Source organism: Ctenopharyngodon idella, chromosome 2 (genome assembly GCF_019924925.1).
Source record: "Ctenopharyngodon idella isolate HZGC_01 chromosome 2, HZGC01, whole genome shotgun sequence".
Classification (NCBI taxonomy): Eukaryota; Metazoa; Chordata; class Actinopteri; order Cypriniformes; family Xenocyprididae; genus Ctenopharyngodon; species Ctenopharyngodon idella.
Window position 1 is genome coordinate 38,939,864 of NC_067221.1, and position 16,035 is coordinate 38,955,898.

General features: G+C 34.9%; 2 protein-coding genes and 1 long non-coding RNA gene across 4 annotated transcripts in view; all 3 read right to left on the reverse strand.

The window, feature by feature from the left end:
• The window catches only part of LOC127494805 (polymeric immunoglobulin receptor-like), a 62,088-nt gene that overhangs the window by 17,677 nt on the left and 28,376 nt on the right, over positions 1–16,035 (reverse strand). The window lies entirely within an intron of this gene.
• LOC127494825 (uncharacterized) lies at positions 275–3,430 on the reverse strand. The gene is made up of 3 exons (XR_007924985.1): positions 3,174–3,430; positions 3,042–3,090; positions 275–571 (listed from the first exon to the last, which is right to left on the reverse strand). It is a non-coding gene; the product is annotated as an uncharacterized LOC127494825 (long non-coding RNA).
• LOC127494629 (polymeric immunoglobulin receptor-like) overlaps positions 13,424–16,035 on the reverse strand; it is an 80,766-nt gene continuing 78,154 nt past the window's right edge. For both annotated transcript variants that reach the window (XM_051860670.1, XM_051860652.1), the window contains exons 6-10: positions 15,607–15,643; positions 15,442–15,528; positions 15,200–15,300; positions 14,762–14,811; positions 13,424–14,605 (exon numbers count right to left, since the gene is read on the reverse strand). In XM_051860670.1, coding sequence (XP_051716630.1) covers positions 14,387–14,605; positions 14,762–14,811; positions 15,200–15,300; positions 15,442–15,528; positions 15,607–15,643 — 494 coding nt within the window. In that variant the 3' untranslated portion in view covers positions 13,424–14,386. The remainder of the gene's footprint in view (positions 14,606–14,761; positions 14,812–15,199; positions 15,301–15,441; positions 15,529–15,606; positions 15,644–16,035) is intronic.

Sequence of the window (16,035 nt, forward strand, 5' to 3'; positions counted from 1 at the left end):
TATGGCTTGCTTGATTCTCAGTCAAATACTCTTCACAACTATTAAACATTCTAAACTAGTAATAAAATGTGAATCAGTCTTCTTACCAATCAAACAGTCAAGCTTTCTTTGAGCTTCCCTCGGATGTCATTTTGTGGCAATTGTTCAATTCACTATATGACTTAACATGTAAAAAATGTGTAAAAATTGACATGTATGTGTGTGAGTTCAGGAGCAATCAAAAAATGATACAAAAGATAATGGCTAAAATGAAATAAATGAATAAAATGCATAATGAACACTTTTTCAAATGATGTAATTTTATTTAGTATGTTACTCATTTGTAAGTCACTTGATGAAAGAAATAAAATCATTTAAAGAGAAATGGTTACACATCCTCTGCATTTGAAGAAAAAAATACATTACATACATTTAGGCATTTAGCAAATGTAGACGTGTAATACATTCTACAAACAGATCTTTAGTCTTCTGACTGAGTGTAAAGCAAAAGCAGAATCAGCAGTTTATAATCATCTGATCTTTCAGGTCGATGTGGAGAAAACTCTAGTTCTGTGACAGACAGAAACGCAATCTGAAAGATAAAAGACAATAACACAATATCAAGAGGAAAATATTACAACTGAATATGTTTCTCTGTCACAATATTCACTATATTGTGAATAGACTAGAAGAAATATATGACGTAACATTATAGACATATGAAGATTAAGTGTTGCTAAAGTAAAAATCACAATAATGAGAATTTGTTAGTTTAGGGTTAGTTCAGACCAAAATGAAAATTCTTTTATCATTTACTTCATATTGTTCCAAACCTGTAAGACTTTTGTTCATCTTCTGAACACAAATGAAGATATTTTGAATGAAGTCTGAGTGATTTCTGTCCCTCCATTTACAGCTACGCAATTACTTTTATGCTTCAAAAAGTTTATAAAGAGGTTGTAAAACTAATCCATATGAATTGAGAAAAAAAAAAAAGACACGATCACTTTATATGATGAACAGATTGAATTTAGGCTTTTTTCCACATATAAACATTGATCAGCGAACATGAACAGAAGCTCAATTGAACCTGCTTGACGAACGAGAACAAACCTCATTGGTTCTTGTGGAAGCTCAAACGCGCTGCGTTACACAAGAATGAACCTCATTGTTTCTCGCAAATCCAGCAAACATGCTTGAGCTTCCGTTTACCATAACTGATGCATGAGTTGATTAAAGGACAGGTATTACACACAGTTTCTGCCAATCTCATGTTAATCTTGAGTATCTATAGACTAGTATAGCATCCTTCATATCTCCGAAAAGTCTTTAGTTTTATCATATTTATAAAAGATACATACGCTGTACCGAGTCTTTCTGAGATCATCTGCAAGCTATCAATGGTCAGCTAAACAAATGTATTTAAACACACACAATACACCACCGCATTATCCCTGGATAACTTTTGAATCACTATAATGAATATAACGTATAGTGAATGATGAATAATGAATTTATGAATTCACTACGTTAGCGTTGTTTACATTGTATGCACTTAGGCGCCTATTGCCAACAAAACAGACATTTGAAGCAGTTTTACTCACCACCTGTGGTTCCGACTCATGACTGGGATCATTATCGCTGTGACCGCTCCATCTTTCAGTTTCAAATGACCTGTAAATCCAGCTAGAACTGGGCCTTGTTTATAAAACCATAAGCGCCGATCCCGAGGGCTCAAACAGCCACGGAAAAACACAAGATATTCTCCATTCATTTTAACCAATAAAAAAGTGATTGCAGCTATCAGTTTCTATGGTTATTTTAATAACAAATATCGAGAGCGCATCAATGTAATGCGTGAGAACAAAACTCTCAGCTCCACTGAACACTGGGTTTTTTGGGAAGCAAGGTTATCTTTCCCTCACAACCAGAAACACACTTCTTTGGTGACATTGTTGATTTCGTGAAGTCCTGTGACCTGTGCAGCGCTGCCGATGACTTCCGTAAAGCCGAACGCGCGTTGATGGGGGTGTGCCCTTTCGCTCTGGTCGACGTGTGCGCACACACTCTTCCGTGAGAAGTGCCCGTACAAGGAATTCCGACCTTTCTGATGTCACACAGGCACATACTCGAAAAAAAGACCGCAAAGTTTATGAGGATTTGGAAGAGTATTTTTGGCACAGAAATACTTTGTCGTACGTCCAACTTGTGTTTTGAAACTTTGGCCATGTTTAGCATGAGAATCCAACTCTTTAGCAGTGTAAATAAGTCAGAATACATGAAATAGCATTATACCCCCCTTTAAACCGCTCAATTAATATTCAGATTTCTCCTTTTGTGCTCCATTGAAGAAAGAATGTCAATGTACTTGTTGCTGTTCTTCATGCACTTCTTAACTCAAAAAGGACCTAATCAGTCCAAAATTGTGAACAAATCATTTAGACCAGTTTTGGGAACAGGATCAACAGGTTCATTAAAAAAGATCTGAATTATTAATTCATGGTCAGACATCGCTACTTCTTTCTTGAATACTACTAACATGCTAAAAGAGCAGATGCCAAGACATTCAGTGTTATTGAGATAAAACTATTGTTTGGCTTCAGAAGAGTTAGAATATAGTCATATGGACCACTTTCATAAAACCTTTATGGTGGTTTTGTAAACTTTGTTGAAAACCATTTATTGCATTGCATGTAAAAGAGTGAACCATAAAAGAAATTTATATATGTGTTTGGAACAACATGATGGAGCTGATGTATTTTAGGTAAAATACAGGATCAAACTAATATTTACAGAAATGCTTAATTAGCCTGACTCAGTAATTCTCTCGCATATAAACGTTAATATGTTGTAGCCAGATCCAGTATTAATCACTTTAAGTTTAGTTTTTATTAATAAAATATTAATCAGCAATATACAGTATCAATATCACTACCTTACTAGAATCAGTTATAATGTCACAGCATGTCTTGACCTTTTTACAGCACTCAGCCCACATTTTTTGGCTACAAAAGTATTTAGATGCATTTGATTCTTTTAAATGGTCAAAAAATGACACTTACATGTCTGTCTCAGAGTCAGATGGTGGAGCTGTTGGAATATTTGTCACTGCTTGAAAGGAGAAAAACATGAGGTTAGTTTTGGTACATTAAGAGTGTCACCATTTTTATATCTGAATTGATTTGTGATCTTACCACGTTTGGGTTCATTTACAATGAGTTGAACAGGAACCTGCAGATCTCGTACTGAGCAGAAGTACCATCCAGAATCACTGAGTCTCAGTCCAGTCATCAGCACAGTGAAGGAGCTTCTCCCATCATCACTGATCTGGACTGATGGTTTCTGGGATGTGTCAGTCCTCCCCACTGTGTAACAGCTCTGATCTTTATATCTGCACCACTGTTTGAGATTATACTGATATCCAGAACTGTAGAAACACTGGACACTGACATTGCCACCTTCATGTCCAGATACACTGCTGCTCACCACAGACACATCAGGAGCTGAACACAGTCAAAAAGACAATAAGATTTGTCAATTGGCTTATTAATGTTTAATGTTTAAATAGCTATATTCCTTGATATTGTAAAGTGTTTACTACAGTTGGGAACACTTTATTCAAAACCGGTTCTATTTTTTTAACAATTACGGAACCGAATAATGATACATTTTGGTTTCCGTGCTATCGAACATGCATTCTTCCACCGAAAAAACTGCACACGGAAAACTGTACTAAAATAGCCTACTCTGACAATGGCTAAATTAGAAATAACATAATTTCCATTGCTGAATTCAAAAATTGTTTCCTGCACTGCTACTGCTAAACTGCTTTTTTAAACTATATTCAGCAATCAGAATAATCCGATCCAGAGCGATTGACTCCTATGAGTCGGTTCTTTTTAGTAAGTAAAAAAAAAAAAAAAAAAAAAACATACAGCACAACCAATGTTAACAGGCTCCGTCCAAAAATCGCATACTTCCCTACTATATGATGTTTTATTAAAAAAGTTCGGGAGGAACATGTTCAAAAGATCTATCCAATCAGCATGAGAGGAGGCCTATAGCCGACAGTTATCGACAGTATTCTGCATCTTATGGATTTATAAACCTAGTTTTAAAATCTTCCGGGTCTACTGACATTTGTTATGACATCCGCTTCAAACATTACAATGTTCAAGATAACTTTTGTAAACTCTATATCTAGATCACTTCAAAATCCAATTACTCTTCAACAGCGATGCCATAGAAATATAGTGAAATATTATATTATAATTATATAATATGATAAAATACAGAGCTACAATAAAAAAAAAAAAGTTCAAGCACAAGTTCTCTGGTGCACAAGGTCTATAAGCCAGTTCTTACATTAGTGAATCAAAACACCATTCACAGCGGTTTCTGATCCGGAATCATTAAGAGGAATCAGAATCAGAACAATTAGCACTGAGTCGAGTAAATGAACAACAATCATGGGTAACACTTTAGAATACTGATCCTTCATTAATGAATAACTACACAGGAACAAATGAGTAATGCATTATTAATACTCTAGTAACTATTAACTCTATTAACTAACAAGAAACTCTGATTAATGAATTAGTAAGTAACAGTGATCAGTTGAATGTGGTAGTTCACTATTAGCTAATCATTAACTATTGTTTTTTCATATATATATTCCAAATAATTAGTAATTCCTTCTGAAGGATTTGGTAATACTTCAGTCATTACTAGTGGGTTGCCATGACCTTTACTTTAGAATTAATTATACATTTCATCATTCATGTTAATTATGAACCTGTATATAGTAGTTCTTAGTAGTTCTCTGGGAGGTATGAAAGAACAGTAGTTACTGATTACCACCTTCAACTGAGCACTGTTACTTACTAATTCATTAATCAGAGTTTCTTGTTAGTTAATTAATAGTTACTAGAGTATTAATAATGCATTACTCATTTGTTCCTGTGTAGTTATTCATTAATGAAGGATCATTATTCTAAAGTGTTACCCAATCATGATATCTCAGAAATTAAAAATATTGAGTGTCACATGGGTTCTTCATTAGTCACTGTCTTCAGTTAATATGTTCTCCTTTTTCAGTTCTTTTTATTTGTGTACAGAAATAAATATCTATCACACCTAACCCAACAAGAACTATAACTGTATCATTATTTATAACAATCCTTATAACATTATTTCATATTTATATTATATTCTATTTTAATAAAATGCATTATCATGTTTCTCAGAAAAAAAATAAAAGGTAATTTGGAAATATGTTCTTTACCTGATTTTACCGTCAGATACAAATAATAACCAGCGTCTGTAATGTTATAGTCACCAATCTCCACAGCGCACCAGTATTTTCCAGAGTCTGAGGTCTCCAGACTGTCCCATCGCACTGTAAAAACACTCTGGTCTGGATAATCAGTGATGGAATATTTTCCCGTCTCATTTGCATATGCCAATACACTGCAAGAGCTCCAAACTATCCCCTTACACAAATATTTGCAGTTTTCTTTATATTGTTTATCATACACACATGGAATAATACCAGATGATCCAGATTTCACTGCTATATTAAGTTTCAGTCTATTAACTCTAGCAGCACCTGAAGATAAGAATAAATGTAGAGGAGAAAACATAAAAACTCTCACAAACTGTACATGATGTAAATATAGGCCTATACAGTGGAATTATATCTTAAATAATTCAAGTTAAACAATTTTAACAATTTAACAACAGACCGTACAATAGTTTAATAATGCTTTTTAAACAGAATTATAGTTTTGTTTTACCTGAGATGTAAAGTAAAATCCCAGAGAGAATCAGAGGGTGAATCATGTCTACAGTGGAGTGTGTGTGTATGAGAGGAGCTGCTCACTTCTTGCTGTGTCTCTCTGTTTCCTCCTGTTTCAGAGCAGAAATATCACCTGAAACCACATAAGCATCAGAAAGTAAGCAAATAAGTTCAAAAGTTTTTAATAATCCACACAAAGTTTAATCCAAACAAGGCAGGCACACGAAACACAACCATTAATATTGATGAGACCAGAACAACTGCATTTAAACATAGGGAACTTAAAGGTAAATTTTAGCGGCCTGAAGTCAGACTGTTTTTTATTTAGACTCGAGCACAGGAACGGAAATAAACCATTCTTATCTTTTGCTTCCTGTTTTTTAAGCTGAGGTCAAACTGACAACAGGTTCAGGGCAGGCACGGATTAAGGCACAGGCTTGCCTAGGCTGCAGCTGCTATTGCTAGACGGCATATAGTGGCAAAATGTCCGAAAGAAAGTACGATAGTGGAGCACAAAAACCTAAAATACAAAGGTTACAAGAACAACATGACCAAGATATACTGAAAAAATCTCTAAATTGCTGGGTATCTACATCAAGACAGGAAGTGGCGAAGTCACGCAGTCTGTGAGGGAGAGATCGTTAACGGCAGGAAATCCAAACATTCGCCTATCATTTATCGACCTCAAATACGGCTTATCACTTGAAACATGTAAGTAGTAGCAACTTTAAAAGTCTGCTCACTCTAATGTTAGCCTAGTCCTAGACAAATGTGCGCTATTATTTGTCACATATCCAAGTGTTTGCGTGGAGAGCACGCTTACTGCATAACATGGAGGCGCCGGTGCGATCAGTTGCATTTAACTTAAAATACTCCGTCATTTTGGTCATTCAGATTAGACTAATGCAAAGAGTAAAGTGTCCACTTTTATTTCTGTAAACTCACAATAACAGCAAAACGTTGTGCTTTTGTAAAATAATGAAAACAATCAGGATGCGTCTTCAGCCGTCTGATAAAAATACAGCTGTTCTTTGTTAGTTCATGTTAACTTAGGTCTATTAAAATAATGTTAACAGATACAACTTTTGATTATTATTAATATAAGTAAATGTTAAAATTAACATGGACTAAGATTAATTAACATTTCAGATTTATTTTTCATTGATAGTTCATGTAAACTATGTAGTTAACTAATGTTAACAAATTGAACCTTATTGTAAAGTGTTACCTATGAATCATATGAAATGATAACATAAAAACGTGAGACGACTTATTCCGACCAGAAATTTATGAATAATATTTGTGTCCAGTGAACATTTCAGCATTTCAGATCAAATCTACCTAGATTATTTAGAGATTCTTACCTTAATATACATCAGTGTGGTTTTATATTGTGCACTTGTCACCACTAGCTATATCTGTAATAAAAATCACATATATAATAACTATCCTTGCGGGGACTCCTGCAAGGGTATACTTATTGCGTTATAATACATGCATAATGCCTTATAAACAACCTTATAACATGTTGTATCATCTTATAAATAATCATAACTTACCTATTTGTGGTTATAACTTTTAAGAGTACAATGCATTATAACTCCAGATGAAGCCTGCATTTATATTGTATCATAAAGTAATTCTTAATACATTATAATCCACGCATAATGCCTAATAAACAACCTTATAATGTGTAGTATCATCTCATGAATAATCATAACAATGGTAATAATAATTACCTATTTGTGGTTATAACTATTAAGAGTATGATGATTTATAACACAATGAACATAATTTTATGCATTTAAGTTTTAATGGATTATACATCTCATATTAAGTCTCATATCTTGACATTGTTTACTTAAAATCTGCAAATTATCATACTACATCTTATGAGTGGTCTTTTACTGCTTAAAGTAAAGAGACAAAAACAAAGTATGTTTTTAAACATCTAAAAAGCTTTATAATGTGGTCATTATATTTATAAGTGGTCTTTCTATGCTTTAAGTAGAGTAACAAAAATTAAGTCTTCTTTTAAACAGCCATAAGTTATCAGGAAGATAAGACATTTCCCTTAAGGTAAATTCAAAGTTGTATGGAAAAGTACAAACAATACATTCACAATGCAAACACACACACACACACACACACACACACACACACACAAAACTGGTTCCCATTTAATATTAGTACTGTTGACCCATCCCTGACACCTTAACCCACCCTTAAACCCATACCACCAAACCTGTCTTAACCATACCCGTATCCCACCTCAATAGCAGCACAAGTGTTTTACAATACAATATGAACACAATAAGCACATTATTCTATTTTTTGATGAAAGCACATAGTAGTTGATGAGACCTAATATAAAGTGGGACCAAAAACTGTATCATTACATGGTTTTACCAAATCTAATACCTATATAATAATATAGGAAAAAAGCATGTAGATTTAATAGGTAGCTTAATATTTATATATATACAAAAAGAAACCAGAAATCAGAAGGTCATTCCCAATGTTATAACATTTTCAATTGATATTTAGAAATATTAAAGTGTGTGTGCAGCTGACTGTTATTTTTATTAATGTCCAGCTTATTGGTAATTTTTGTTCTTGTCCTGAAATTGATAAGCTAAGATACATTTAAATATACAAGTTATATACAGTTTGAGGTGCACAAAAATGTTATTTTACAGTCTGGTTAACCATATTCATGTTACAGTTTTTCCCAATTGCTTAAACACTATAACCAGGCTTTTGAACTAAAATTTCAAAACCATAACGCAATTTATCAAAAAGCACACCCATTTCCCTAAACTATAAACACTATTCCCCTTTTTGACACATGAATCAGATTTGTTGAACTGCCACTGCAAAACTCTACACACAAATCCCTTCATTTCTTATTGCCTACACCATGTTGTCATTTAGAAAGCACTAGCATTCAATATTGTTCACTCAAGTCAGCACAGCCTGAGCTCAATTAGCACACAGTTACCCACGTGGAAACACTAAGAGTCAAAATTTATCACACACCAATCAGAACCTTCAACAGAGAGATAAAAGAGTCCCAGTCAGTTCATTCAGTTTTGGAAAAATGGATCCAGAGAGACGTGATAGAAATGGTCGAGGACACCAGAGAAGAGGAGGAGGAACAAGAGCTGTAAAGAGTGGAGGAAGAGGTGAAGGAGGATTAAGAAGGGGAGGATGAGGATGAGGGGCAAGGAGACAAGGAGTCTCAGATGAAATTTTTGCCACTAGTTGACCATGTCCTTGTCCATGGTATGACTATGAGGGAGGCTGGGCAATGAGTTCAGCAAAACTTAAGTTGCTTCACTGTCGCCTCGATCATAAGAACCTTCAGGGAGGAAAACAGGTAGGTGTACCTCAGTGTACTCTACTGTAACTTCTGAGTGCTGTACTCTGTTACAACACATGCATCAAACTGCAAACGTGTTATAGTTACAATAATCAGTATTTCTATTTTTGTGGGACACAGAGACGATGAAATGGAAGAAGCCAGACTAGACATTATGAGGCATAGTTTCAAGAAATGTGTTTAAGCAATCGAGAAAAACTGTAATGTCACATATAACGCAGCCAAGAATTGAACTTTCAATAGTTCACTGTTACTTTGTTCATATTTGAGTGTTTCCTATGAGGCTAGATAGCAGAATAAACGCAAGCAGTGGTGCAGAATTAAAGATCATAGTGGGGAGGACTGACACATCCCATAATTCATCAGTCCAGATCAGAGATGATGGGAGAAGATCCTTCACTGATGACTGGACTGGATTCTGGATGGTACTTCTGCTCTGCTGAAGATCAGCAGGTTCCTGTACAGCTCTTTGTTCATAGGGACAATAAACATAAAAATATGTCAATAAAAAAAAAAAAAAAATATATATATATATATATATATGTCAATAAAATAATTCATTTATTTCAGTTATCTTGTGGGAAAGTATTTAATTGACAAGACATAATGCATTTATTTATATATGTAGTGTGTAATTTCTAAATGATTTATTATATATAATGTTTTATTATATATAAAAATATTTATAAATATTACATTATATATTAATAAATATTGAATTATGTTTATGTCTTTCTTTCTTCAGTTGAAAAGAAATTAAGGTTTTGGAGGAAAACATTCCAGGATTTTTCTCCATATAGTGGACTTCACTGGGGTTCAACAGGTTGAAGGTCCAAACTGCAGTTTCAGTGCAGCTTCAAAGGGCTCTACATGATCCCAGCTGAGGAATAAGGGTCTTATCCAGCGAAACAATCTGTCATTTTCTAAAAAAAAAAAAAAAGAAACAAATTTTTTTTGTACTTTTTAACTACAAATGCTCATCTTGCACTAGTTCTGCAATCTGATCATCATGTTGGAAAGGACACACCTGATGTAGGCGGAAGTACTGAGCAAGTGTTTACAAAGCAAATGTGCAAAGACTAAGTCAAACAGCCTGTACAAAAAAAAGTAAAACAACAATGTCGGACGATTTTAAAGTTGGAGGAGAAAATGAGATGGAGTTTTTCACCCCACCACGGCACTTCCGCCTACGTCACGCCTGACCTTTCCAACGTGATTACGTAATGCGTGGCGCATTGCAGAACTAGTGCAAGACGGGGGGTGTAATGTTATTTCATGCATTCTGACTTATTTACACTGTTAAAGAGTTACATTCTCATGCTAAACATGGCCAAAGTTTCAAAACATGAGTTGGACGTATGACGGAGTATTTCTGTGCCAAATACACTACTTCTGGTTTTGGAAGTTTTTTTTCGAGTATAGCCTGTATCACGTCATAAAGGGTGGAATTCCTTGTATAGGCACTTCTCCCTGATAAGCGTGCACACACACACACATCACCCAGAACAAGAGCACGCCCATCAATGTGCTTCGTTCGGGATACGGAAGCCGAGAGATTTTTCAACAATGGCTGTGTCCCAATTCAGGGGCTGCACCCTTTGAAGGCTGCATACATCATCGGTCTCATTTAAGAAAAATAACCGTTAGATTGCAACGTAAGAAAGAAATTACAGTATTTTACACCTCACAATTAATATCAGTCAATTTTATTACGATTACTTTTCTTAAATATGACATCCTTGATGAAGTATTCAGCCTTCAAATGCGATCTCCGAAGGACGCAGCCTCCGAAATGAGACGCAGCTCCTGTCACCAAAGGAGTGTGTTTTTGGTTGTGAGGGAAAGATAACCTTTTTCAGCTTCCCAAAGAACCCAGCGTTAAAGGAACAATGGATGAAGTTTGTTTTTCCGAGGCAGCAACGGAGTTGTGCATGTATGTTTGTTTGTTCCCGGGATTTCGGTGATGAATGCTTCGTAAACAAGTTCCAATTCGGTGCTGGATTTGCAGATCGCGGGTGGTGAGTAAAGCTGCATCAGATGTCTGTGTTTTGTTGGTAATCGGTGCGCAAGTGCATAAAATGCAAACAACACGAACGTTTTTGTTCCCTTTTTATATATAATGATGTCGCAGCTAGCAGACGATCTCTACGCAAAAGCTGCGCACGCTCGTGACTCTTTAGCTCCGCCCACGGCAGTGACTCTAGGATCTCGGCTATTTTCGGAAAGACTCGGTTTAGCATTTCTATCTTTTATACATACAGGTGCTGGTCATATAATTAGAATATCATCAAAAAGTTGATTTATTTCACTAATTCCATTCAAAAAGTGAAACTTGTATATTATATTCATTCATTACACACAGACTGATATATTTCAAATGTTTATTTCTTTTAATTTTGATGATTATAACTGACAACTAAGGAAAATCCCAAATTCAGTATCTCAGAAAATTAGAATATTACTTAAGACCAATACAAAGAAAGTATTTTTAGAAATCTTGGCCAACTGAAAAGTATGAACATGAAAAGTATGAGCATGTACAGCACTCATTACTTAGTTGGGGCTCCTTTTGCCTAAATTACTGCAGCAATGCGGCGTGGCATGGAGTCGATCAGTCTGTGGCACTGCTCAGGTGTTATTAGAGCCCAGGTTGCTCTGATAGTGGCCTTCAGCTCTTCTGCATTGTTGGGTCTGGCATATCGCATCTTCCTCTTCACAATACCCCATAGATTTTCTATGGGGTTAAGGTCAGGTGAGTTTGCTGGCCAATTAAGAACAGGGATACCATGGTCCTTAAACCAGGTACTGGTAGCTTTTGGCACTGTGTGCAGGTGCCAAGTCCTGTTGGAAAATGAAATCTGCATCTCCATAAAGTTGGTCAGCAGCAGGAAGCATGAAGTGCTCTAAAACTTCCTGGTATACGGCTACGTTGACCTTGGACCTTAGAAAACACAGTGGACCAACACCAGCAGATGATATGGCACCCCAAACCATCACTGACCGTGGAAACTTTACACTGGACTTCAAGCAACGTGGATTGTGTGCCTCTCCTCTCTTCCTGCAGACTCTGGGACCTTGATTTCCAAAGGAAATGCAAAATTTACTTTCATCAGAGAACATAACTTTGGACCACTCAGCAGCAGTCCAGTCCTTTTTGTCTTTATCCCAGGCGAGACGCTTCTGACGCTGTCTGTTGTTCAAGAGTGGCTTGACACGACAGCTGAAACCCATGTCTTGCATACGTCTGTGCGTAGTGGTTCTTGAAGCACTGACTCCAGCTGCAGTCCACTCTTTGTGAATCTCCCCCACATTTTTGAATGGGTTTTGTTTCACAATCCTCTCCAGGGTGCGGTTATCCCTATTGCTTGTACACTTTTTTCTACCACATCTTTTCCTTCCCTTCGCCTCTCTATTAATGTGCTTGGACACAGAGCTCTGTGAACAGCCAGCCTCTTTTGCAATGACCTTTTGTGTCTTGCCCTCCTTGTGCAAGGTGTCAATGGTCGTCTTTTGGACAACTGTCAAGTCAGCAGTCTTCCCCATGATTGTGTAGCCTACAGAACTAGACTGAGAGACCATTTAAAGGCCTTTGCAGGTGTTTTGAGGTAATTAGCTGATTAGAGTGTGGCACCAGGTGTCTTCAAAGTTGAACCTTTTCACAATATTCTAATTTTCTGAGATACTGAATTTGGGATTTTCCTTAGTTGTCAGTTATAATCATCAAAATTAAAAGAAATAAACATTTGAAATATATCAGTCTGTGTGTAATGAATGAATATAATATACAAGTTTCACTTTTTGAATGGAATTAGTGAAATAAATCAACTTTTTGATGATATTCTAATTATATGACCAGCACCTGTATGATAAAACCTAAAGACTTTACAGAGATATGAAGGATGCATCATTACTCTAGATGTACTCAAGATTAAGATGAGATTGGCAGAAACTGTGTGTGATACCCCCCTTTAAAATGTTACAATGCGAACATCACACATGTGAGATGATTATTGAACAGGTCAAGGCATCACGAATGATGCATTAAAAAAAAATTGCATTTAAAAAATGTTGATATGAATTTGAGAAGATGAAGAGGTACATGGTAAAACCGGTATAGAGATAAAATTCGCTACCAGATGGTGCTACATATACAGGGGAAATGTGTCTTATATGAGCAACTTAATGCAGAGAATGTAATGTCCTTATTTATTGTGCAATTAAAATTGAAGAAAAACACACAAAGAAAAACTATATAAAAAGTCAAATAACATTTTTTTTTTTTAATAAACTGTAATTTAATTAAAACTAACAAAACTGCATTTATGTAATCCTACAATTTATGTAGGCCTAATTTAGACTTGCATGAAAAGAAACATGAAGTCCTCCATTTGGTCAAGAATCCACTCTGGAATGTACCTGTAAGATGCAGAGAAATGAAATGCATTTTTATTCAAGAGTGAAATTATTAATTTCTTGGTGCTCTTTTTTATTGCCTATTATATCACATATTTTATTAATCATCATAAGTATCATTTGAAAGCGTAAACCCTCAGTATTCTTAATCTTTGCGCTATGATGAAAATGATACTTTACAGGGATAATTAACCAAACAGTTGTGGGGCTCCACTGACTTCCGTAGTAATTTTTTTCCCCATACTATGGAAGTCAATGATGCCCCACAACTGTTTGGTTACAAACATTCTACAAATTATATTCTTTTGTGTTCAGCAGAAGAAAGAAATTTATACAGGTTTGGAACTTGAGGGTGAATAAATGATGACAGAATTTTATTTTTTGGGTGAACTATCCCTTTAAATCCTTTTAGCAGGCTCCTCCCCCTAATGGGTGGTGTCATGTTTCATATTACAAAATTTACTGCACTATTTACAATATAAATATCTTTGGAAAGGTCTGAGACTCAAGGTTCCATATTTAGTAACCATCTTGTTCCAAAGCATTCATGAATTACAACCATTTATGTTTGGATAGTGCAGTTTCATGTCCATGTTCAGAAAGGAGGATGACAGTTAACAGGTTTACACTAACTAAAACTGAAATGGTAGAAATAGAATTATAATGAATTATTACTAATTTACAATGATTTACTTTCATTTGCTCATAACTTTATTAAGAAGGAGCAGGGTGTGTATGTTATAAACTTTTTCACAGAGCTGTAGATCACATGACCCTCTGGATCCACTGATGATAAACTCTGTGAATAAACACGATCAGTGGTAAGAATCACAACCATTAGTGTGTAATTTCTGTGCTACATGTGTCACATGATGGAAAATCAAAAAAGTGTGATCATTTACAAACAAGTTTCCATTTTGAATTGGACAAACAGACTGTGTGACACATTCAGAACATTCAAAGACGACACTTACTGCCTTATTAAAGACCACAGAACTGTAAAACACTGAATTGTCATCCACTGAGGCAGAAGACTGTGAATAAACACATTTGATGATCATTAAATTGCAATCAGCATCTCAGTAAATGTCTACAGGTAGAACTGACGACTTGCAGTAACAGCTGCTGAACTGCAGATTTAGATTCTTTTCTGAAGATTTCTGAATTCCAGTAGTATGTAAAGTACTTACTGTATTACTGGTGCTGTTAAAATGTTCTTCTTCTCTAATGTGACCCCTCTCTGTCAGAGTGAAATATGAAGATTAAATATCATAATATTTTCAATGGCCACTCTTATAAACCTTTATGGAAACTTTCCAGTGAACAAAAGGTTCTTTAGATTTTTAAAATGCTCTTAACACTAACAACAAAATGGTTTTAAGAACTGTTATAAAACTGTATATTTGACCCGTTTTTTTCTCCCGGAAACCAATTTCCTACATTGTGCTAGTTTGATGCCTCTCGAGTCACTTTACATTCTCTTTCTTCTCATACTGTAATGAAATAATTTAAACTCAAATCTCTCTTTCTATATATACATTTTATGTCCATTTATTGATTTATTTAAGTATCTGTAAATGAATCACTATAATATACTGTCAGTCCTCCAGAAGTAAGAGAAAACTCACTCGGCTTCTTTCTCAGCCTCCAGGTTACTATTACAACAAGAGAAACAAGCAGCAACAGCACAAACATCGCTACAAGACTCATGAGCAGAATCCCAACATGCCTAGAGTGATGGAGAGACAAATTTGTGTTTATCATACAAAACTATACTTACTTTTAATGCATAGCAAGTTCATCTTTTAAAGCTTTTTTTTCTTTTTCTAATTTAGAGATAAAATAAAAGCAAATGTCTTAATTTACATGCCTTAAATCCTTGTTTTGCTCATCCTTGCTGTGTATTTCTGTAGCAATAGTCTCTGAGGCCGCTATTAGAGACGGGTTGGTTTCATCTCTGCAATTAAACATATATGATGTCGTGAAATAGTTTGGTATCAGTTGTTATGAATGACTGAGTAATGTTCACACTTACATGTGTGTTTCAGGTCTTGAGTCTGTAGTCGTAACTGCTGCCAAAAACAGAAAAACAAGTTTCTTAGTTTGATCATGATCATATCATTAATGAAAGAAGCTGTTTATTATGCATGCCCATTTCCACCACATAAGAAAATTAATGCTTTGGTATATCATAATCATCATAAAAGTTGAATTTTAAGTCATAATTTTAACCTTTTATGTCATAATTATGACTTTTTATCTTAGAATTTAGACTTTTTATGTCATAAACTAAACTTTTATGTCACAATTACATTTTTTTTGTCATAATTATACATTTTATCTCATAATTTTTTATCATAATTACGACTTTTTATGTCATATATTCTACTTTTATGTCATAATTATGATTTAATAAAGCATGATTTTATACTTTTTCATACTTTTTAATGTCATAATTATGTAT